The sequence below is a fragment of the Phoca vitulina genome, unplaced genomic scaffold, assembly GCF_004348235.1.
Source record: "Phoca vitulina isolate PV1807 unplaced genomic scaffold, GSC_HSeal_1.0 scaffold12, whole genome shotgun sequence".
NCBI lineage: Eukaryota > Metazoa > Chordata > Mammalia > Carnivora > Phocidae > Phoca > Phoca vitulina.
In genome coordinates, this window is record NW_022589715.1 from 17,646,130 (window position 1) to 17,672,909 (window position 26,780).

General features: G+C 37.1%; 1 protein-coding gene across 5 annotated transcripts in view; it reads right to left on the bottom strand.

The window, feature by feature from the left end:
- Window positions 1-26,780, bottom strand: part of CTNNA2 (catenin alpha 2) — a 1,077,601-nt gene that overhangs the window by 60,650 nt on the left and 990,171 nt on the right. For all 5 annotated transcript variants that reach the window (XM_032410576.1, XM_032410575.1, XM_032410577.1 and 2 more), the window contains exons 13-15: window positions 26,530-26,681; window positions 17,020-17,133; window positions 9,087-9,268 (exon numbers count right to left, since the gene is read on the bottom strand). In XM_032410576.1, coding sequence (XP_032266467.1) covers window positions 9,087-9,268; window positions 17,020-17,133; window positions 26,530-26,681 — 448 coding nt within the window. The remainder of the gene's footprint in view (window positions 1-9,086; window positions 9,269-17,019; window positions 17,134-26,529; window positions 26,682-26,780) is intronic.

The window sequence follows — 26,780 nt, forward strand, 5'->3', positions numbered from 1 at the left end:
AGACATCCAGGTTCAGGAAGCACAGAGAGTTTCAAACAAGATAAACCCAAGGTGGCCCACACCATGGCACATAGTAATTAAAACACTGAAGAGTAAAGATAAGATAAAATTTTAAAAGCAGCAAGAGAGAAGAAACTAGTAACATACAAGAGAAACCCCCTAAGACTATCAGATGATTTTCAGCAGAAACTTTGCAGGCCAGAAGGCAATGTCATGATATATTCAAAGTGCTGAAAGGAAAAAAACCTACAACCAAGAATACTCTAACAGGCAAGGTTATTATTCAGAATTGAAGGAAAGATAAAAAGTTTCCCACACAAAAGTTAAAAGAACTCATCACCACTAAACCAACTTTACAAGAAATGTTAAAGAAACCTCTTTAAATGGAAAAGAAAAAAGTCATAATTGGAAGAAAATTATGAAAAAAAATCATGAGCAAAAGCAAATATACAGTAGAGATAGTAGGTCAATCACTTATAAGCTAGTGTGAAGGTTAAAAGACAAAAGTAGTAAAATCAATTGCATGTTAAAAATTACTTAAGGGCATGTCAAGCACAAGAAAAAAAATCTGGAAAGACCACGAACATATGGAGGTTAAATAACATGCTACTAAACAATGAATGGGCCAACCAGGAACTAAAAGAAATAAAAAATAGTACATGGAAACAACTGAAAATGAAAACACAATGGTCCAAAATCTCTGGAATGCAGCAAAAGCAGTGTTAAGAGGGAAGTTTATAGCAGTACTGGCCAACCTCAAGAAACAAGAAAAATCTCAAATAAACAACTTAACCTTACACCTAAAGGAGCTAGAAATAGAACAAACAAAACCTAAAACCAGCAGAAGGAAGCAAATAATAAAGATTAGAGCAGGAAAAAAAGAAAAAATGATACAGAAACTAAAACAATAGAACAGATCAATGAAACCAAGAGCTGGTTCTTTGAAAGAAAATCAGTAAAATTGATCTCTAGCCAGACTTATCAAGAAAAAAAGAGAAAGGACTCAAAAAAATAAAATCACAAATGAGAGAGGACAAATAACAACCAACACCACAGAAACACATATAATTATAAGAGAATACTATGAAATATTATATGCCAACAAATTGGACAACCTACAAGAAATGGATAAATTCATAGAAACATATAAACTACCAAAGTTGAAACAGGAAGAACAGAAAATTTGAACAAACTGATAACCAGTAAAGATATTGAATCAATGATCAAAACACTCCCCAAAAAACAAAAGTCCAGGACCAGATGGCTTCCCAGGCAAATTCTACAGAACATTCAAAGAAGAGTTAATACCTCTTCTTCTCAAACTATACCAAAAAATAAAACAGGAAGGAAAACCTCCAAATTCATTCTATGAGGCCAGCATTACCATGATACAAAGACCAGATAAAACCACCACTAAAAAAGAAAACCACAGGCCAATATCCCTGATGAACATAGACATAAAAATCCTGAATACTAGTGAACTGAATCCAACAATACATTAAAAAAAAAATCATTCACCACAGTCAAGTGGATTTATTCCTGAGTTGCAAGGGTGGATCAATATCCGTAAGTCAATCAGTGTGATACATCACATCAATAAGAGAAAGAATAAGAACCATACGATTATTTCAATAGGTGCAGAAAAAGCATTTGACAAAGTACAATATCCATTCATGAAAAAACCATCAACAAAGTAGATTTAGAGGGAATATACCTCAACATAATAAAGGCTATTATGAAAAAGCCACAGCTACCATCATCCTCAATGGGGAAAAACTAAGAGTCTCCTCCCTAAGGTCAGAACAAGACAAGGATGTCCACTCTTACCACTTTTATTCAATAAAATACTGGAAATCCTAGCCACAGCAATCTGACAATAAAAAGAAATAAAAGGCATTCAAAACATCAAGGAAGAAGTAAAATTTTCACTATTTTCAGAGAACATGATACTCTATATAGAAAACCCAAAAGAATCCACCAGAAAACTACTAGAACTGATAAATGAATTCAATAAGGTCACAGGATACATCAACATAGAGAAAACTGTTACATTTCTATACACTGATAATGAAGCAGTAGAAAGTGAAATTAAGAGAACAATTCCATTTACAACTGCATCAAATAATAATAAGATACCTAAGAATAAACCTAACCAAAGAGGTGAAAGGTCTGTACTCTGAAAACTATAAAACATTGATAAAAAAAATTGAAGACAACAAAAAGAATGGAAACATTCCAGGCTCATGGGTTGGAATAACAAATATTGTTAAAATGTCTATACTACCCAAAGCAATCTATACATCTAATGCAATCCCTATCAAAACACCACCAGCATTTTTCACAGAGCTAGAACCAACAATCTTAAATTTTGTTTGGAACCACAAAAGACTCCAAATAGCCAAAGCAACCTTGAAAAAGAAAGGCAATGCTGGAGGTATCACAGTTCTGGACTTCAAGTTATATTATAAGACTATAGTAATCAAAAGAGTATGGTACTGGTACAAAATAGACACATAAATCAATGGAACAGAATAGAAAAACCCAGAAATAAACCCACAATTATATGGTCAATTAAGCTTTGACAAAACAGGAAAGCATATACAATGGGAAAAAGACAGTCTCTTCAACAAATGGTGTTGGGAAAACTGGACAGCCACAGGCAAAATAATGAAACTGGACCGCTTTCTTACACCATACACAAAAATTAATTCAAAATGGATTAAAGACTAAATGTGAGACAGGAAGCCATCAAAATCCTGGAAGAGAACACAAGCAGTAACTTCTCTGATATTGGCCTGAGCAACTTTTTTCTAGATAGGACCCCTGAGGCAAGGGAAACAAAAGCAGAAATAAATTGCCAGGACTTCACCAAAATAAAAAGTTTCTGCACAGCAAAGGAAACCAATAACAAAACTAAAAGGAAACCCACAGAATGGGAGAACATATTTGCAAATGATATATCTGACAAACAGTTAGTATCCAAAATATATTAAGAACTTATCAAACTCAACACCCAAGAAAAAATTAATCCAATTTTAAAAATGGGCAGAAGACATGAACAGACATTTCTCCAAAGAAGACATACAGATAGCCGGCAGACACATGAAAAGATGGTGTTTTTTTTTGTTTTTGTTTTTTTAAAAGATTTTATTTATCCATTCATGAGAGACAGAGAGAGAGAGAGAGAGGCAGAGGGAGAAGCAGGCTCCCAAGAAGCAGGGAGCCCCATGCAGGACTCGATCCCAGGACCCTGGGATCATGACCTGAGCCGAAGGCAGACGCTTAACCATCTGAGCCACACAGGTGCCCCATACGAAAAGATGCTTATCAGTCTTCATCAAAGAAATGCAAATCAAAACTACAATGAGATATCACCTCACACCTGTCACAATGGCTAAAATCAACAAAACAAACAACAGGTGTTAGCAAGGATGTAGAGAAAGGGGAACCCTCTTGCACTTTTGGTGGAAATGCAAACTGGTGCAGTACTGTGCAAGACAGTATGGAGGTTCCTCAAAAAGTTAAAAATAGAACTACTGTATAATGCAGCAACGCAGTACTGGGTATTTACCCAAAGAATAGAAAAACACTAATCAAAAGTGATACATGCACCCCTATGTTTATGCAAGAAACAAATGAGCAAAGGCAAAAGAGAGAGAGAGAGAGAGAGAGAGAGAGAGAGAAACCAAGAATTAGACTCTTAACTATAAAGAACAAACTGACGGTTACCAGAGAGGAGGTGAGTGGGGGATAGGTTAAATCAGTGACGGGGATTGAGGAGTACACTTGTGATGAGCACCAGGTGATGTATGGAATTGTTGCATCAGTATATTGTATACCTGAAACTAATGTAACACTGTATGTTAACTAAGTGGAATTAAAATAAAATCTTAAAGAAAATTAGTCAAGGGGACTTCCAGAATAAAGCAAATGTAAAATATAACATACACACAAAATGTGGAGAGGGGAATAAAAATGAAGTTGTTCAGAAAATGTTTGAACTTAAGTAATCATCAACTTAATATGGGCTGCTGTATACTTAGGATGTTATATATGAATCTCACGGTAACCACACATCAAAACCTAGACTAGATACACAAAAAATAAAGAGAAAGAAAGCCAGTCATAACACTACAGAAAGTCACCAATCACAAGAAAGAGAACAAGAAGAAAGGAACAGAGAACTATAAAAACAACCAGAAAACAATGAACAAAATAGCAAAAAGTACATACCAATCAATAATTACTTTAAATGTAAATGGTCTACATGTTCCAATAAACGAAAACACAACAGTTCAAAGTGTTTCTAATGCAGCTAAACCAATTTTAAGAGGTAAGTTTTGAGCACTACAGGCCTACCTCAAGAAATGAGAAAAACCTCAAACAATCTAACCTAAAGGAACTAGACAAAGAAGAACAAAGCTCACAATTAGTAGAAGAAAGGAAGTAATAAAGATCAGAGAAGAAATAAATGAAAAAGAAACTAAAAATAATAGAAAAACATCAATGAAACCAAGACCTGCTTCTTCAAAAGATAAAATCAGTAAGCCTTTGGCCAGACTGGAGGGAAAAAGAGAGAGGACCCAAATGAATAAAATCAGAAATGAAGAAGGAGAAGTAACGACTGACACCACAGAAATACAATGACTGTAAGAGTGTACTACAAAAAAATTATACGTCAACAAATTGGATAACACAAAAGAAAGAGATAAATTCCTAGAAAACATACACTCTTCCAAAATTGAATCAGGAAGACACAGAAAATCTGAATGGTAATGAAATTGGATTTGTAATAAAAAAAAAACTCACAACAAACAGAAGTCCAGGACCAGATTCACAGGTGAATTCTGTCAAACATTTAAAGAAGAATCAATACTTACTCTCTGCAAACTATTCCAAAAATGGAAGAGAAAGGAAAACTTCAAATACATTCTGCAAGGCCAGCATTACCCTGATACCAAAACCAGATGAAGATAGCTATCTGCAAAAGCAATGAAACTGGACCACTTTCTAATACCACACACAAAAATAAACTCAAAATGGATTAAAGACATAAATGCGAGACCTGAATCCACAAAACTCCAAGAAGAAAACATAGTAATTTCTCTGATACTGGCCTTTGCAACATTTTTCTAGATATGTCTCCTCAGGCAAGGGAAATAAATGCAAACATAAACTATTGAGACTACACTAAAAAAAAAAATATCCTTTGCACAGTGTGAAGGAAACCATCAACAAAACAAAAAGACAGCCTACTGAATAGGAGTAGGTATTTGCAGATGATATAACCAAAAAGGAGTTAATATCCAAAATATATAAAGAACTTATACAATTCAACACTAAAACAAACAATCCAATCCAAAAATGGGCAGAAGACCTAAATAGACATTTTTAAAAGAAGACATACAAAAAGCCAAGAGACACGTGAATAAATGCTCCATATTACGAATCATCAGAATAACGGAAACCAAAACCACAATGAGATATAACCTTATAACTTATTAGAATGGCTTGAATCAAAAAGACTAGAAATAACTAGTGTTGGTTTGGATGGGCATTGTCGGTGGGAATGTAAATTGGTGCAGCCACTACAGAAAACAGTATGGAGGTTTCTAAAAAAAATTAAAAATAGAAATACCCTATAGTCCTGTAATTTTCCTACTGGGTATTTACTCAAAGAAAATGAAAACACTAATTCAAAAAGATATATGCACCCATATGTTTACTGCAACATTATATATAATAGCCAAGATATGGAAGCAACCCAAGTGTCCATCAATAGATGAATGAATAATGAGTTCTCTAACTCTCTCTCTCTCTCTCTCTCTCTCACACACACACACACACACACACACACACAAATCAGAGATAGATGCATAAATACACAGAATAAAGTGATGGTTGCCAGAGAGGAGAGGGGATGGGGGTACTGGTAAAATGGATGAAGAGGAGAGGGAGATACAGGCTTCCAGTTATGGAATAAATAAACCATGGAGGTGAAAGGCACAGTATAGGGAATACAGTCAGTTGTACTGGTAGCTGCACTTGGGGTGAGCATAACATAATATACAAAATTGTCAAAGCATCATGTTGTACACTTGAAACTAATGTAGTATCATGTGTCAACTATATTTCAATAAAGAATTTTTAAAAAGGTAGGCATTGTATAGCAAACTCAGTACTTTTATTTTTTTCTATGAACAGAACTAATTGAGGGTGTTGGTGTAAAGGGAGGCAGACGGTTGCCCTTTAATGGCCAGATGTGACTTGGAATGAAAAGAAAAGTGTCAAGAATTGGAACTGAAAGACCGGTCAAATGACACCTAGGCTGAGGTACTGAGTGTCTATTCTAAAGCAGAAATGAAGTTTGGGAAGAGTGGGGTGATTACATGTTTTTTGAGCCTAGTGCTCAGCATTTTACAGTTGACTGTACCCTGAAAGTCACTTTTCTTAGCCTAAATCCTTTTCCTTACAGATCAGAACTTACAGTTGGTCTCAAAAGACAGCTTTGTTCCTTGCTATACAATTAAACTTGGGTTTCTTTTCTGAGCTTCTGCCATCTGCACACCTTATGTTATTGGGACAGAAGACTGGTACATGCTATTTCTTACTGAGAATGACATCAGAAATATGGATTCACCCTCTGCAGGACAGTGCTTCTGCCATTGCCCATGAGAAAGAAGTCAAGAACTCAACAGGAAAGAGACATGAGGCATAATTAGTTTTATTCTCCATGAGGAAGTTATTTCACAAATAATGAGGCAGAACCTCTCCAATTTTAATAATAATGGAGTGTAGATCACTGAAATTACTGAATCAAATTAATGAGTTAGCTACTGATAAGAATAAAACAACAAGATAATAAATGCAAGGGTATTTTTTTGCCCCCAGATGCCATTTAAACATATGATTTGAGAAGAGTCAAGTTTCGATTCCTAACCAGCTATCGCCTTTCCTTTAAATAGAGAATATAGGACATAGGGCTCTTTAGAGGTATACAGCTGAAATTATTCCTCCTTGAAGCAGAAAATGCAAGGGCAATAATAATAATACTGCATATGGTTAAGTGTAGAGAACTCAGGTGACAGTCCACCAAAAAAAAGGCTCAAGTCAGCTTCCTCTTTGCCAAGGAAGAGGTTCTCCAGATGGAGGCAGCAGCAAAAGCTCAGCCTCCTGTGTTCTATTTCCAATGCACGCCCTCTTCTGTTTCTCTCATCATTAATTTCTGTGCTCCTCCCTTTGCCCTCAAAAAGAGGCACAAAACTACTCATCAGGCGGTGGGAAAAATGATAACCAGTAGCATTCTAGACATTTCATTACTCAAATCAGCATAAAATGATTATATGAAATCCCTAGGAAATTGAAGTGGCCTTCTTTTCACTTTTAAAACTGTACTTTGACTAATAGAAAGTCCATCTTATTTAACGTCATCTAACAAGCCCCCCTCAAATCTCTCTCTCTTCTTTGACCACAGTTTATAATCTGGAGCGTTATAAAGCATTCTTCTGATCTAAACTAGCAACTTGACTAGATTCATTATTCACTTTAAACTAATGAGATTATTTGTTCAAGTGACGTTATTAATGGATTGCATAATATCCATCAGATAAAATACTAATACAATCTTGAAAACAAGCGAATTAAGTTATCACAGGCCTAGAAAAGCAATGACTGAGGCTGCCAGGATAGTCTGATTCATAGTAAATTCAGACCGAAATAATGTCTCGGACTGTTTTCTTCTATTATTATTTTTCGTGTGTGAAATAAATCTGTGAAGCCAACAAAGACTAACCAAATGTACGAATTTGAACTTCTAATGAATACAATGACATTTAAAAGTCTCAAAGGTCACCCTCATAACACTAAAGTAATTCCACCAAAGTCAAAAACAATTTAAAAATATTTAGAGAAAGGGCCCAGCAATGTCATTAGTATATATTGGCCAGAGGCAAAGGGTAAGGGGGATGAAGCAGAGATATTCTATATTTTATTATAGCCTAAAATCAATTGTAGCCTTCTCTTATTAGAAGCATTCAATAATCATTAAAAATATTGTCACCCATAAGGTGATGTTTTGACACTGCCATATATCTTACATAGTTTTATTAACCAATATCATGTTTAATCATTAAAACATTTCTGCTCATGTGTATTTGTGTTTCCTGGGGGGGGGGGGAATTACAGTAAAGTGATAGCTTATATTTGTATAGCAACATAATTTATAACTGCATTACCTCTTTGGATTTTAAAACTCTCCTGTGAAGTTGATGAGAAAAGCATTATTTCCCCATTTTGCAAAATAAACAAAGACAGTAAGAGGCTGGTCCAAAATCACCTGGTATTCAGCTTCAAAATCCAGGCATTTTTTTTTTTCATTGAGCTTTGCTCTCCCTTGATTTGCCCTTTGTGTAGTAGGAAGGGCAGAAATGTCACCTCCCTTTAAAGAGGAGATTAAAATTGCAGTGGCAGAAACAGCAATGACCCCTGGTGAAGAAAATGCTCCTGACAAAATTCTGACTGGTCTCTTGATTTATTAAAAGCAGTGCTTAGAGCAAAAGGGAATAAAAGTTATACAATTTTTAATTTCCCTGTCAAAATTATGGAATCAGATTGTTGAACCTGATTCTTTATATGCAAAGGTAAAACATGAGCTGAAATTAATGCTAGGTCATGACCTAGCATTCAGACTATTACATGTACAGATGCACACACACATATGTATCGATACACGATTTTTCCAAAGGGATATGAACAAATCATTCACCTCATCTTCAAAACAGTATTTAAATACATTGCAAAACAGCACAGAACAAAAATGAGTCACTCAACCCCAAGGGGTTAGATTTTATGACTGACTTTGGATAGATAATTAAAACAATTAATAATCACAAAAATGAATCTGTCCTCCTTGACTATCTGCTAAGAATTAGGTCCAGATCATTTTGACTTACACATGTAAATTTTATAATACCACTACCTTGCTTTGATGTAGTGTTTTAATTTTTCAGGAGGCTTTCACATGCTAATATACACTGTTATACTTCTGGGCTTAATGAGAAAATGATCTTCCTGTCTCTGGGCCTCACCTTGTGAAGTCTGTCATTTCCATCATGATCATACACATCTGCTTGGCCAGCACAATTATATCATTGCCGCTGTCATCCCATTTGGCCACTTCGGCATCCAGCTTGCTTTTCTCTTGGTGGAATATCTCCACCTGCTCAGCTATTTTTGCCTTCTCCTCCTGCGGTAGTTGCGCCATGATGGCCTGTGTGGGTTACAGAAACAGTGTGACTAATGGTGACAAAGTAAATACAGACAGTAGGTTGACTCTGCCTCAAGCTAATGGCAAAGCCAGACCCTGACAAGGTTTACAGGCTGCCCCACCATTCCAGAAAGGATGTTTTCTCCATTCCTAGGAAGGCAAAAGCACAGACTGGTAAGGTCCCCCAAATCCCATCCCTATTCCTATACACAGAAAATATAGAGATCCAAAAGGTAGGTGCACACTGACAGTAACAGAACTTCTGTGTCTCTCTGATGACATATGTTTGTTCAAAAGAATCTATTCTTGACAATTTTTATATTTGGTCTCAGGAAACTTTTACCAGATGAAAGAATGCACCTCTTTCAACACTGAAATCTGTTCAGAGAAGGAAAAAAAAAAAAAGAAAAAGAAAAAGGCTTTCTGTCGCTAGGAAGGACAGGAATTTTAAACAATATCTGAGCATCCAAGTTGGGGGTGGGGTCGGGAGACTTGCCATGAGTGTTAATGAAGGAATCCACGGTTAGATACCTAACAATCCCCTAGCCCAGGGTATTTCAGGGATGGCATACCTAGACCCAGCCCTCTTCCACCTCCTCTGTGCAAATCCGGAGGTAACCATGGCTAACCACAGAGCCTAGAAGTATGTAGAAGAAGTTGTGATGGGATAAAGTACAGGTTTAGGAAGCAAAGGTCGATTTTCAATAGTTGCTCGGTATGGGAATGTAGAAAAGCAAGAACTGATTCTCGTCATTCATGGATTCTTTATTTACAAGTTTGCCTATTCTCTAAAATTTCTTGGCAGCCCTAAAATCAAGACTTGTGATACTTTTGGTCATTCACAGACAAGCACAGAGTTGCAAAAAAAATGAGTCACCTAACAGGCCTGTTTCCAGATGTGGTTGAACAACAAATTTTCTGTCTTCTTGTTTCAGCACTAAACAAGTGTCCTTTCTGTCGCCTCTTTAGTGCCACATTTTCCACATCTTTGTGCTCTTTGTTGGTAATTTTGCTATTTAAAATGGCCCCCATGCATAGTGCTCAAGTGCTGCCTAGTGCCCCTAAGAACAGAGAGGCTGTGATGTGCCTTATGGAGAAATATATATGCGTTAGATAAGCTTCATGCAGGCAGGGGCTATAGTGCCCTTGGCCATGAGTTCAATGATAATGAATCAAAACTATAAAATAAAGTATCTGAGAAGAAACATTCATTAAACATTATTTATTGATTGGTTGAAACAAAATGTTGAGACTAGCAGCTCTCAGGAACCTAACCCTCTATTTCCTCTAGAAGCAATGACTCTATAGTTGCTAATTAAGCGTTCATGGTGACTTTACAGAATATAAGTATCACAAATGAAGACAATCAACCATATCTGTTAAACACCATGTATGTAGCAAGCCCTGAATGCAATGTTTGGCATCACCTCATTGCATCTTCTTAGAACCATGTGCAACCTGATTCAGAGAAAGGAGCATGTGGGTAAGTATGACAGCACTAGCAGCCCTATGGTTCTGGGATATGTGTATTCACCAATGAGAGCATGATTTGGGGAACTTACAGCTTTTGCAAAGGACAAGTAAAATAACACATACAAGAAAACTCTGCTTCCTTAATTATAAAGCTCCTCCCAATGTAAGTGAATTGTTGGAACGAAAGGTAGTTGATTTCTTTCTCTTTTTTTTTGTTTGGTTTTATTTAAATTCAAGTTAGTTAACATATAGTGTATTATTAGTTTCGGGGTAGAATTTAGTGATTCATCAGCTGCATAGAACACCCAGTGCTCATTACATCAAGTGCACTCTTTAATGCCCATCACCCAATTACCCCATCCCCCTACCCACGGTAGTTGATTTCTAATAAAAACATCAATGGACATAAGCTCCGAAAAACTGGGCTCAATGGGCTCTGTCACTGACTTAGGTTAAGACCTACTTGTTACTGGATCATATTCTTAACTTCTTCAGATCTAAGTATAGTAAACAGTTACCTCAAAGTGTTATGGTGGACAGCAAGTGAAATAATAAATGTGTTTTGTCAAAAAAATGAAAGCATATATGGGATTACTGCTAACATGTTATCATCATGTCTGTATTAGTTTTCCTTTCCAGCTACCTCTCTAGCTTATTATCTAGGTGCCATGAAAGACAGGGATGGGCCCAGAGTCTACGGGACTATACATAAATAGAAGATTGACAGGATTCCTTGAGTACAGAAATGTATACCAGGTCATGTGCTAAGAGGCTTATGTTTATAAAAAAACTTAATTTACTGAATCACTCTACAAGATTAATAATAGTGTTATTATTTTATTAATGATGATACTAAGGCCCAGAGAAATTAAATTCTCAATATTACACGACTAATAAGCTGCAGGAATAGGATTCATACCCAGGTCAACTAACACCATGCTTAATTATTGAGCACAACTGGATCACCATGCACAACCATGCAGGTTAGACACTGCACAATGATCCCATCCCAGTGGGGCAAGGGTTGCTGAAATCACAAGCATTGTTCACCAGGCTGAGCAACCTAGAGATGAGGCTTTATCTGCATGAAGGTGTCCCAGACTATTACCTGCACAGATACATTTTACTAATACACAGTCATGTTTACTAACTTCCATGCATGCACGTGTGTGACTTCATATAACTAGCATGTGAGTCTCTGTGTATGTGTGTGAGTGTGCATGTGTATATACAGAAATTACAATCCATATTTAAAAAGCCAGACTGCTACAAATACTATAGTTAAAATATTTAAAACACTATTTCTGAAAGATATTTTAAAGTACTTTAAAAACTGTATCCAAAAAAGGTGGTTAATATATAACCAAAGAGTTGGTTACAAACTCACATATACAATATTGTACTAATAACAAGACAGCTATTCCAATGCATTTTAGATAGATTTGGATTTGCAGAAGTTAAATATGCTCTTTTCTCCTGAAGCATCCTTGTCTGATGATCTTACACTATCCTACATTAATTTGTCCTCCTCATACAAAGCTGATAATCATGTTTTACTTAGACCTCACAAGTCCTGACCATCATCATTTAAGCCATTCACTAGGTACTTCTCTGTAGAAGAATCTGTAAAACTACCCGGCAGAACTCCAGCCTCTACATTCAATCCCCAGATGGAAAGCAATGAAACTTTCATTGTCTCAAAAGAGTTAATTTGTGCATTGAAGGGTGTACACTTATCTTTCAACTGTATCACATGAGTTTCAATTGTATAATTTAGGATTTGAGTATTAACTGCCTTGCTCCACTCTCTAATTCCTATTAATGTTCTACTTCTGACTTCTTTCTGAGCTTCCTTAGGGTAGAGGTTTCAGCATCCTGCAAAGAATAGAAGCTCAATAAAAATCTTTTGATTGACTGTGTAACCATTTTTCCACTCACTGCATCAACATAGTTCAAGAGAATTTACCAGAACTGACAAACATTTTCTAACGGCACAATTCTGAAGGGAAAAAAAAATGGCCCCTTCAAAGCAGATTTGCAAAAGAAGATGTTATTTTGACTCTAGGGGTGCTCGACCCGCATAATGCACTTAATGGTGTGTGACTTGGGTGCAAGTGTCATTACATTTGCTTCTGCTTATGTAGCTATCGATGAGCCGAAGTCTTTTCCTAAATATTCTTAAAATGCTCCTGGCTTTTAAAAATTCATAACTGACCTTTTCTGAAACTGGAATTAAAAAAAAAAAAAAAAAGGTTATCTATAAACAGATCACAAACTGAGAAATTTGCCAGTTAATCAAATTAAAATTCAACACATGAGTTTTAATTAGGTCTTATCAATGTAACTCAGCAGTTTGAAATGTTAACACATTAAAGTCGTTCTAGCTAGAAAAAAAAAGAGGCTGACTACATTCAAATCAAGTTGAATACAAAATATGTAACATGCAATTTTTCCTTCCCTCAAACTAAGTGAACATGAGAAAAGTGATTTTCATGGCCAAAAGGAAAGGGAACAAATCAGCTTTTCTGTTTCTCTGATGTGATCACCTGGGGTGGTCTGAGAATTTCTGCTGCTTCTATGCACAGGAGTCAAGCATAGCTCTACAGATTGTTGATCTGGCTGATCTGGGGCCCGAAATTGTGGCATCAGAGACTTGAATCCACAGAATTTCCTGCGCCCCCACCCAGGCTCCCAGCCTTTCCTCTGAACAGCCAGCCATTTTTTTTTTTTTTTTTTTGTGATTGAAGTTATAAACTCTACTTACTAAATGAAAGTATAAATCACTGAAACAAGCCAATAATCACTCGGCCCAGAATCTTTTCTTCAACCTAAATCTCAGGAGCTTTTGATATGATTATTTTTCCAATCTCAAAGAGAGAAATGACATTTGAAGTCTATGGGCTTCCAAACTGACAAGTATTAGTTCCTTAAACTAGAGCAAGACTCTAACATTTAGGCTTCAAGTACAAGAATGTTTATAAATAATGATTAAAAGAGCTAAAACTCACTGTGTCCATTCCTACTCACTTGATTTTAAAGCAGAATAATAAATATAAGCAGTTAAAGAGTGGGTCCTTTGACTTTTACCAGTCTCAGACCATGAAGTAAATAGGAAAATTGAAGTAATTGTCCCATTTAGTCAAGTAAAAACTTTCATGATTTCCTAAATTGTCCACGCTTTTTTAGGTTCAATTATTTGACCAGCCTTGTAATGAAGAACTACCTTACGCTATAAGCATCATCATCTTCTTTGTCAACTTGACAGCATGTGACACATCTTGTGATACATTTTACCATGCAGTTCTCTTAATGACATCATGAGGTAGAATGCTGTGCATGCACACACACACACACACACACACACACACACACACATACATACACAGATAAGACATGGAGAGGTTAAGAAAGTTGCCCAAAGTCACACAGCTTGGCCAAGCCCATATTTAAAATAAGGTCTGTGTGCCTCCAAATAATATATTCCATCACCAAGTTAAGTGTCCAAGAGTTGTTGCTGACCAATTTTAACCACATCAACCTGTGAGGAAACAGTTTATAAGATGTTGTGTCTAGGATCATAAGGTCTGATTACTTCTACATTTGATTGGATCAGAGTATGATCATTCTCTGCCTCTCCCTTGCTCATAAAACGCTGTAGAGAAGCAGCACATAGGGACACATAAAGGAAATAAACACTCTAATTTCAGAGTTTGGGAGAAAAGTTGGAGTGGATACTAAAAGCTTTTCTCCTACCTTAACCTCCTTTTAGATTAATTTACCCTTTTCAGAGAGGAAGAATTTATCTGAATGAGAACACAAAGTGAAGTCCATGAACATCGGGGAAGGACTGGGTGCTGCAAAGAGCAACAACTTCTGTCAAAGACAACTTTTGCCTCCTGCTACCGTACTTCTCTGGTCAAAAGTTCGACCATCTGTCATCTCCGCAATTCAGTGCACCCTCTTATTTCCAACTTACAGCCATAATTCTAGGTCTCTGATTTGTCATCATATAATTACAGGCTAAAATAGGCTGACTCAATAACTAATGCTGTCTGCTGCAAGTTAATCACACAGACCACATGATGGATCTCAAAGACAAATCAGCAAGTGCTGGATTATAGGGGTACTTTGTTCTTACCATCCTGGACCATGTTCATAATTCATGCTGAAAAACCTTTCAAACAAGACTATTGTCTTTTCACCTATTGGGTGAAAAAAATAATAAATGATACAGACGGGCTATCTGACTTTTGTTTCCACTTAATTGACTTGATACCTATCATAAGATGCATGAAACAGAAGTACAATGGGACTGCATTCTTCCTGGTAAGAAGTGGGACTAATCATGCCATTTTGACAAGATGGTGATTATAAAGTACGATAAGGGTAGTATAATATGCCTTGGTCTTTGAGAAAACAAGTCAATGGATACTGGACTGTTTCAATACCAAGTTGCAGTCAATCAAATTTGACTTTGAATTGATTAATGTTTGGATGAATTACTCAAATTTGCCCTTTATCATTGATATAAAAATGCTGGTTTTACCTAATTTTGAAGATTAATTGACTTGATGGATGAATTGATTTAGTGTTATGCCAACACAGGCTCAAAAGCGTCTCAGCTTAATGAATTTCTTAGTTTTCAACACTGGTGGGGAGGGGTCCAGGGGGGAGCTTACAGTCTACAAAAGATTTTCTAGGTAGGGTGTCTCATATTCTTTTGTGTACTTTTCTACTGTCACCAATCTGTGATCCAAAATAATTTCTCTTCCAAGGGATGGCAATTTTTAGTCACCCTTTACTGAGTATTTAATGTATGTCAGGTATTGCGTTCATTATTTTACAAATATTAAGTAATTAAACCTCAAAAGAATCCTATCAAGTCAGTCTATTATTCACATTTTACAGATAATAGGACTGAAGCTCAGAGAAATTAAGCAACATGTAATGGAGCATAGCATGGTCCTCACTCCACTCTTTACAATTCAAAACCAAGTCTGTCTAAAATCAAAGCTGGTGCATCTTTAATATTCTGGCTTTTACCCTCACATTTCCCCTATCAATGTCCATCTATATCTTGTGAATCATTTCATTGTTGCATGAGACTATCAGGACATAAAGCACGAAAGAGAAATTGGGTTTTAAGTACAAAGATTTTCTTGACTCAACATAAAGCTTAGTCTTCTTTGAGTCCTCTTTATTTTAACCTCTGACTGGCTATTCCTACTCTTCTTTCACAATTCCTAAACCAGTGTAAGCTTTCTGGGGTTTCCTAGCCACTATTCTAAATTACCTCTGTCTCAAACTCATGCGTCCTCTACCTTATTTTTTCTTAAGTAAAACTTAACAGAGAATTAGAATGTAATTCTAATTAGAATAGAATAAGAACACAATCTATAATGGGACTGTTTTTACCACATAAAAACTGAACCTTTAAAGGGAGGAGACTCTTACCTCCTTTTGTAATCCCCAGGGATTTAATCTCCTGATTACCTGCATCTACCCTCAAGGAGATACGATTAATAGAATTGGTCAGAATCCTCTTTTGAAACACTTGTGTTGGCAGAGAGTGTCATGGAGTGCTCCAGAGTGTTCAAATGTCAGCCAGAGAAATGATCTTTCTGTTGCTTCCTGCTCCATGCCTTAAGCTGGCATATTTCTAGTATGTCTCGATAATTTCTTTCTCTATCATATGGCAGACAGATCTAGGGCTACTGCCCTTGCCATAAGTAGATATTGTGGAGGGGGTGGGGGAGTTCTGTCTCTATTTTGATGTCCTTGAACCAATTTCAAAGATGTGGTCTTACTCATCAGAGACCCTACGTCAGAGTATGGAACAGTAACAGCCCAGCCATTAACAAAATAGTACTCTAATTTTCCATTTGTCATTGCCTCTTGTGTTAACAAGCTTGGTGACTTCAAGCGGCACTATGGTGTCTGTGCCAATGCAAGATCTGAGCATTCCTGTGTCCCCTAGCTGTTGAAGCATCTCATCATGATGCTAAACCCAACAAAATCCACTAGACTCTTAAATTGTTTGCATTGATGTGACTGCTAAGTTTCAAGTGATGGAGAGAGAATGGAGTTAACAGAAATCAGAAGCAGTGATGGTTATTTCCATTGTGTAAAATATGAATTGCTAAGAACAACCACAGATGAAAGCACAGATTTCTGAGCTATAAATCTCTGGGATTCCAAGACCCTGGATCAGAAATCTCCTCAAACCAATTTGGTGTACACAGCCCCAGCGCATGAAACCCAAGTCGTGAATGTCCACTCACCCGTGCACTCTGTCCCGCAATGAGCTGGTCGTCCTCAGTCTGAACACTTGTCCGGCTGCGCACATCGTAATCTTCCTGTTCAAAGTCAGAATCATCCTCTAGTTCTTCTGGGGTCTAAAGGTACAAAGGAAAAGAGAAGAATCAGCATATTTTAAATTGATAAACTTCAACTCCACCCATATATTCTGCGGCTGCAAAAACTAAGTAGCTCCCAGGAAAGAGATCTTGTGGGCAGTTACGTGTAGGGGGTTATGGAGGAGGGTATTGACTCTAAATGGAGTCAGAAAAACCAAGTTGCCCTGATTTATCTCTTAAAAAAATACACTCTATTACTTCCTCCTGTAGGTATAAAAGTCTGTTTAGCTCTTGACATGCTTTCTAATTTTAAGAAAAATATATTCGTGTGTTTTTGTCACCCATAGAAATCTACTCTAAGATAGAAAATCACCATCAACAACAAAAGTTGTACCTATACTTGGTCTATAATGCCCTTTTTGCTCTATTCCCAGTCTTTTCTAGTCTTAGTAAGCAAAAAGAATTGATCATCTCCAAGCCAGTGGTTAGTCCAGATGAAATATCTGATGTGGTCACTAAAGCGTGTAGTGTACAGGTTGCAACTATAGATTCCAGAGTCAAGACTGCCTGAATATGAATCCCTGTGTGACCACTGGCAAAATCCTCTTAGCTCTGGTTTCCTCCCCTGTGAACCGGTGTTGATAAAAGTTCCTCTATGACTTTTGTGAAGATTAAGGAATGTACTTTGTGTAAAGTGTCTGGCATATAATAGGCATTTAAAAAATGTTTGCCATCATCATTACTTAAGATTCTGAAATCAATTCATTCACTTTTAAAAAGTGAAGCTACCAATCACTATACAACCATCAAGGATTAAACAGCTCTTTCATTCATAGTATCAATTTAGCTAAAACCAGCACAGTGAAATAAGGATCATTCTAAGAGATAGAAAACCAAGGTTCTGAGAAACAGCATGCCCAGTGTCTCTAAACTAGTTAATAACAGAATTAGAATTCAGACCCAAATACCCAAATGTGTCTATCTTTCTCACATTATAAATCAGGTAAGAACTGGAGCTATGGAACGGCTTTAAAGTGAGTAGTTACATGAAGATCCTATCCATCCTGTGTCAGAGAAAAGGCATGAATTAATCCATAAACCCAGAAATAAAAATACTCCATATCTTTAATGACCATAATAGATAACATACATTAAGTGCTTTTCATGTGCCCATCATGGTTTTCTCTAAGGACTTTCCATATTCTAATTCATACAGTTTTCTTCACAGTCCTATGATGTAGACACCATTTCCTCCACTTTACAGATAAGGAAACTGAGGCATGAGAGGTTACACCTTGCTTAAAGCCCTCTAAATCATGCAGCATGTACTGTAGACTATCATCCTCTGTTAGTTCTAAGAAGATGAATGTGGAGTTGGTGAGGATGGTGCATGAGGGGAGATAGTGCATTCGTGCGAACTTCTCAGATCCATGGTCATTAGACTGAAAGCTGACAGTTTACCCACAAACAGCCCCTTGGCACAAGGAGCACCACCTTCCAGGGCTCTGTATTTCAAAAAGCAAGAAGCAGACCACTGCAGTACTGATGGTGCAGTTGCCCATTCCCAAAAGGGCACACTTTGATTCTGCTGGTTTCTTTGGCTACCTCAGTGTAATTAATCAGGTGTGGTTATTCATGAAGCCTTGAGATTGGTCAGACAGGCACAAAACGGGGTCTCCGTGCCAATATCACATTATGCGTAGTAATTTCCAAGGCTTGGCATCTCCTTGTTTTCCTTCTCTCTCTCCATCAACCTTATTAATATTCACTCAGTCATCTACAGATGTTCAATTTTCTTTCACAGAATTATTAAAAGAAAGAGGGAAGAAAGAGGTTTTGTTCCCATACTTTATTAACTAAAGCAGGGGTGGGGTGGGCAGAACCTGGTTCCAATAACTGGTTGTATTCCCATTGTGGACAGAGACAATAATCTCTGATCATTTTTCACTCTTCTGGAATGTGCTGCAGAACAATTACAGCAAGTTGGTAAATTCTGCTGACAGATGAGATGACAAGATTGCAAGCGCTTTTCATCATTAGTTTTTGAAAAGGAGAGAGGAAAGTAAAATGAAAAACCTCACTCAATAGAAAAAAGGAAAATATGACAGGGCCTATAGTACTGTGTCCAAACATTTCAATGATCTGTGTGTTTAGCAGATGAGTCAGTGACAGACACAACCTGGCAGCATAAGGTTAATGATGATGAGCTTTCATTCAAGTGACTAGGGCTCAGAAACCAAAACAAAGTTTAAAAATGAAAAAAAAAACAAAAAAAAACCTGGATGTGGACCCAGGGAATCTGAGTGTTTTTGGCCCAACTCTGCCACCAATAACTGTTTATGTCACTTACAGTTTTTCTGCTTCTCTCTCTCCTCACTTATAAAATGGAGATAATAATTCCTATTTGCCCTGTCTGCCTCACAGGATTCTAGGATAAAATATATACGAAAATGCTTTGTAAATGGTAAAAGTGAACTCAAGTAATAAGTGATAACATATACATAATAACAACTGCAATAATCATAATAATAGAAATAATTTTTACCAACCACTATGGGCCAGGCATTCAGCTAAAGGATTTAATCCTTGTAACAACCTAATGAAATAAATATAATGCCTAGGGTGCCTGGGTGGCCCAGTCAGTTAAGCGTCCAACTCTTGATTTCGGCTCAGGTTATGATCTCAGGGTTGTGGGATCGAGCCCCGCATTAAGCTCCAGGCTGGGCATGGAGCCTGCTTAACCTTCTCTCTCTCTCTCTCCCTCTGCCCCTCCCCTCCCAAACAATTTAATGTCCATTTTACAGTTGTATAAATAGGCTCAGAGTTGTTAAGTCAGTTTTCCAGGGTGTTACACCTAGCAAGCTGAGGGCGTTCCAGAGCCTATGCTTTTGACCATCACAAGTAACACCAGGCAAATGGATGAGCTTAAAATACTTTCTTGTGCCTTAATCATGCAGCAAACCCATCCAAGCCATATAAACAGTTCTGTGCATGTGCAGTTTGCTAATTGCATGTAAATGTGCCTACTTCTCATGCTGTTATTTTTTGAATTAATCATTTTAACAAGTAGCAGTGTTAGGTTTTGGTTGGCCAAGGACCTCCATACATTAAAGGAGACATGGAAAAATATTGAAGGTCTGCAAATGGGCCCAAAGATAATAAGACTTGTATCATTAGGTAGTGTTTATATAGAATAAAAAGAATCACCAAAATGTATAATTCACTGGATTGGAAGCTGGAAACTGGGGGTCAAGCCTCAATTCTGCCTTTCTGTGCCCCCAGGGAAGTCCTTTTTACAACCATCAAAAAGTACGTTGGATCTACTCTTGGTTCCCTGGGTCTATTATCTGTTAGACTGCAAAAGTGGGTTTTATTTGTAAAATGGCACAATTAAAGTATTTGGCCTCTAAAATCTCCTCCTCTATGAGATTAGTGTGTGCCTATTACAGAGGCTCAAGAAAATCATGTGCTTGTCCAGGGTCACACCACATGTCAGTTACAGAGCAGGATCAATCTACGTGCCTGGCTCCCAATCAAATGCTCAGTCTTCTCTACAACAGTTTCTGGAGGGAAGCAAAATGAGAAAAGACTGTAGGATTTAGAGTTGTTTCACCAGGACACATGAAAAATATATTAATGACAATTTAAAAGAAAGGCTCAAATGTGTATGAGAGCTTAACTGGGAGTAGAAAGATGAGGACATGGAGAGGCAACAGGAGAGTTTGGGTGACGCAAGAAGGAGGATTTCCCAAACAGAAAGCTATGCCACTGGAATTACATTTTCCCAAAGTCAATGTAGAAGAAAATCCCCTCACAGTCAGGACTGATTGGCCACTGCATCTCTATCCTGGATTATTCTGGAAGGCTCCTGATTGATCTCCTTACTTCTATTTTTTCTCCATACATTCTACTCTCTCCAGCAGAGCCAGGGTGATGATCCTTGTATGAGCTAAGTCAGCTTAGAACACATCAAGGGCTCCCATCTCATTCAGTGTGATCCTTAGACTGCACCTGCCATTTCCCCCTGCCTGGAACACATTTTTCCTAATATTTTTATGGCTTGTTTCCTCCTCTTTCTCCAAGTCTGTTCTCAAATGCCATCCAATCAGTGACCACCCTTCATAAAACTGTCTCCCACCAGAGGAATATAAATTTCTTGAAGAGAGGGACTTCTATTTTGTTTACCTCTCCATTCAGGGCCCCTCCAACCGTGTGGGGCATCTAGTAAGCATTCAACAAATACTTAATAAATGAATGACCAAGACTAAATTACTGAATTTTTCTGAAAATTCATATAAAATTATTTCTAATTACTTGAGTTAGGAAAACAAAACTGGGAACCTTACAGGACCATGTTAATTAACTGGATAATAGCAGTCTGTAATAGGAAAATCAGTTTTGTCATAAAAGTCTTTTCAACTCCTAGCTCTGATGAGTAACTCCAATCCCTGCAGTTTTAATAATATTGTTAATTTATTTAACAAACTGTATTTCATTAACTGATTGTAATAAGAAACTTCATCCCAGCAGGATGAGAAAAGAAAAATATTTCTTGGGAACCTACTAAATGCCAGGTCTAGGCTAGTGCTTTATAGCAAAGGCAATATCTGTCCTCATTTGCAGATACGGAAACTGAAGCACAGAGATGAAAATAAAAAATATTTAAGCCATAGGTTCCCAAACTCTATTGTTTCAAATACTCTCACTGAGCCTCAGTAATTTTTTCAAGGTGCCCCTTGGCTAAAAACAAAACAAAACAAAACAAAAAGCAAACAAAACAGCCACAAACCAAACAGTTGTGTTGATTAAGCAGTTAGATAACAAAAATGGATAAAGTTGATTAAACTTAACAACCTAGTGCCTGGTGCCTGTTGCACACTGCATGACTTCTCAAATCTCGGAATATAACCAAAGCTTTCTTTTTATCATGGCAACTACCAAAAACCCAGCTTCACAAATATAGGATGTTATTAAAAGGAATATACCAACCTATTGTTTAAACTGTGAGCTCCTGTTGGCTGTTATTTCACATAATATCTGAGAGACATCTGTATGTTTCCCTTGAAATTTTAAAACATCTTGCAATGCTCCAAGGGCCCTTTCAGGGACAGTTTGGGATTTATGAAGTTAAACTTTAGACTTTTATCAGGCCTTAACTGTTTTCCACGACCTGCTTTCAAAAGTATCATGTGCAACCAAATTAATGGGTTCCAATTACATTATAAAAGAATATAGATATAATAGATTTTTTCCAGGGTTGTTCTTACAAGAAGAAACTACTGTGTTTTGTTTTGTTTTTTGTTTTTTTGAATATAGATATCCTAACACCAAGATATTACCTCCTTCTACCCTACCCAGTTATCTTAATTTCCAATATTAAATGTCTAACTCTGTGTCTTTTTTTTTTTTTTAAAGATTTTTTATTTATTTGACAGAGAGAGAGATAGTGAGAGCAGGAACACAAGCAGGGGGAGTGGGAGAGGGAGAAGCAGACTCCCTGCCGGGCAGGGAGCCCGATGTGGGACTCGATCCCAGGACGCTGGGATCATGACCTGAGCCGAAGGCAGACGCTTAACGACTGAGCCACCCAGGCGCCCCTAACTCTGTGTCTTAAATGTACACTTCGCCCTCATTACTTGCAGACACCTTATTTGTGAGTTTGCCTATGCAGCAAAAGCTTCTTTGTAATCCCCAAAGCAATGCTTGTGTAGTTTTTCACAGATATGTACAATATGGCAAAAAATGTGAGTCACCTAACCTGTGTGTTTTTCCAGCTGAGGTCAAACAGCACAAAGTTCCACCTTTTTGTTTCAGCTCTTATACTGCAAATAAGTAATCTTTTGCATTCATTTAATGCCACATATTTTGCATTTTTGTGCCTTTTGTTGGTGATTTCTCTGTTTACAATGGCTTCCAAGTGCAGTGTTGAAGTGTTGTTTAGTGGTCCTAAGTGTAAGAAAGTTGTGATGTGCCTTTACAGAGAAAAGGCATGTGTTAGATGAGCTTCCTTCAGGAATGAGTTATAGTGAGGTTGGCTGTGAGTTCAATGTTAATGAGTCAACAATATATACAAAATAATGTGTCTTTAAACAAAAACATGCATAAAACACAGCTAAATATTGATCAGTGAATGAAAATGTAACCAGAGGCTCATAGGAACCTAGGATGTTCCCCTAGGAACAGTGTTTCAGTATTCTCTAACTCAATGTTCACAGCAACGTTATAGGATATAACTACTGCAAATAATGAGAATCAACGGTATGGTGGTGTGCCAGATTGGTCTGTTCGCTTTTTAAATTACCATGCTAGGGTAATTTGTAAATTCTTTCGTAGCTGATAGATCACCAAGGACAAGTCTCAGCAAGAAGCGAACAAAAAGAAATAGTCTCACAGCAGAGGGGCAGAGTAGACCTGTTCAAGGGAGAAGTGGGGTTCTGAAAGGTGAGGTTAGGATACAGGAAAGATAGTTCTGTCTACTTCAGAGGGTTGCCTGGAGCTGCCGTGGAGTGCCTGGATACCAACATCACATTAAATATGTATTGATCACTGCGAGGCAAGGTGATGGAAAACTTAACCCTTCAGGGTCTGTTCTGCATTTATTTTTTCAGGGAAAAAGATTTCTTATTTTTACAAAGTATAAACAACACTCTGGAGGGAAGGAGGCATGGCCAGGTTTGCTGGGAAAGAAACAGTTCTACTTGTCTCACTGTCTTTCTTTAGAACTAGTGCAATGGATTTTTTTTTTTAAGTAGACTTAATCATTATACTCAAAAAGCAAAGCAAGAAATTAAGTACAAAATGAAGCCATGTGGGTGCTGAATGGAGAAGGATTTTAAAAATATCAATTTGTACATACTGTACATTTCTCTCTTAAGTTTTACATGGTGTGAAATCCATCTGATCAGATGACTTGAAATGTCGAGATGTAGGAATGACACTTCATGCAACAAAGATATGGCATTTTATCTAAAATTATGTTTTTTTACAGCTCATGAATGAATAAATGAATGATGGCTATAAACTTCCCCAGCCCCCCAGATGAATGGTTGTCACAAAAATGTGAAGGCTAACAAAGCAGAAAAATGGCAAAAGAGGGAATATGTCTTGAGGGTTATAGTGGGATTTAGTGTCAAATGCTTTGAAAACATAACTCTCATGGTCTATTACCTATTTCACAAGTTAGTATGTAATGGGAAAAAATGATCTAATTTGTTACAGGTTTAAAAGCCTGACTACCTATCTTTTCCTTCTTCTCCAGTTCTCATCCCTTTTCTGTCACCTTCTTTATCTCCCCGGGTATCTGTTTCCACCACCACCACCACCACCACCACCACCACCACCACACACACACACACACACACACACACACACACACACACACACCATTAACCACTGTGCCAGACAATGCACCACAGTGAAGGGAAAATAAAAACACAGCCTTTGCTTTCCAAAATTTCACAGTCTAAAGAAGGTAATAGACATAAAAGGGAATAATGTAATAAATACTATCATAAGCAGAAACAGTTATACATAGTTAAAGGAGATGGTCAGTATTTTTGATGGAGAAAATTTGAAGGTTTCAGCCAAGTCTTGCAAGGTGGTAAGAGTTTGACAGATCTAAAATGGGCAAGTTAGAAGAACAGGAAATACATCTGATAGCTTCCAAATTCCAACTATGAATGCCACATTGTTAAGTATAAGGAGAATCGTCTGATATAACTTATACAATGATCTGAACACTTTGAATTGATCATGAAATTATTATGAAAGACAGACATATTTAACGAGAAAACAATCAAGCTGAATTTAAAGACAAGAAAATTCGAAGATGCTTTTTGGGCTCCCAAGTGAAGGCATTTGGTAATGTTTCAGGGGAAGCATGGATGCCAACAAAGAGGGAATAGAGACTCTTCCTGGCGATATTCTACTCCACCTGCTCAGATCACCATGGAAGCACCATGTTGCACTCTGGATACCACAGCTGAAGAGGATCACTCATGAATTTAATGACCTCAAAGATAACAAGATTCAGAGGAGAATTAATGCCATAGATGAAATACTCAAAGTACTAGTTATATATTGTCCAAAGAGAACAAAATACCACAGATATTATTTGGTTATTATTGTTTTGCCGTGTTCAAGGGTATATTAGTTTAGATGTTCAATGATCACTCTGAGAGAAAGTTTTTCAGAATGCAGTCAGCAGATACCTTGTGGTTTTATTGAGCAGCCTCAGAGACAACTGTAGAGGATGAAGGTGGGGATGCACTCCAGTGCTATCTCATCCAATATGGTAGACATGAGCTACAATGAATTATTGAGAACTTTAAATGTAGCTAATGCCACATGTCAAAAATGGTAACATTTTGGATACATTTGATTGTTAGATATATTATTAAAATTAATTTCAACTGTTGTTTTTTTTTTTTTTTCCAATGTGTCTACTAGAAAATTTGAAATTACAATTGTGGCTCACAGTATATTGCTATCAGACAACATGTTCTCATGTTCTTATGATTGTCACTGCAGAAGCCCCATCTCTGCTTCAGCTGTAATAGCCACAAATGTATTTGTGTCATCAATTATGCTTTTGAATATTTAAGTTTATTTTAAGAAAGAGTTCTATGGGTAAGAAAATTATTTGAAAACCATGCCAAATTGTTGGTAAGGTAAGGAGAAAACAAAATCTCATCTTACAATGAAATATTATGTAGCAGTTAAATGGAACTAGGGAAGCTATGTGTATTAATGTAAATAAATGAAGGTACATTGTGGGTGAACAAAGCAAGTTGTAAATGATACTTACGTTGAGTTTTAAAACCTACTATATGTTTTCTAGCATATGTCTCTATATAATCACTTGGACAATCGTTTGGAAGACTCACAGCTGACAACAGAAGACTGAACATGGGAAGATAGTAGGGTGAGTGATGGGAAGAGGTTTGCTGCAAAGTTATACAGCCTTATTTATAAGATTGTAATTATTTGTTATAAAGATAATGTGACTGTGTATCAGATTATTATTATTATTTTTACTACTACTACTACTACTACTACTACTACTACTACTACTACTACAACTACGCTGGGTTCTCTTCCTTTCTTTCCATCCCATGGCTTTTTGATCCTGATGGGAAAATGTTAGCCAGAGAAGCATCATGGATAATAGCAGGGGCCCCTGAAAGTTAGTATCAAATTTAGACAATGCATGCAAGAAATAGGCAGAGTATCACTTCTTCAGGTTATTCAGTGTGAATCTAGGCTTGTTGGGATCACTTGTCCCTTTTGTCTGACTAAATGGTCCCCCTTGTCTGACTAAATGAGGAGCCAAACAGCTTAACAAGTTAAACTAAGTAATTAAAACAACAAAAGTAAATTCTTTGGAGTCCACACCAGAAGCTCTGATCAGCTCCAACCTAGAGAGGCCTTACATACCCTGATCATCAGCACAGCTTTTCTGATGTCTCGAACACCATCATACACTAGGCGAGAGGCATCAATGAACTCATTCTCTTCAAATGGTTGAGGGACGTTGGCACTCAGGGCTTCAATAGCAACCTCTACTTGCTCGGCAAAGCGTGGCATCACTGCATTAAACAAAGTGAGAAACAATGTATTAGGTGAACTTTCTCTCATGCTCCCTGTTCCAGCCCTTGGGCAAGGTGGCATGCTCCATGTATTCCAAC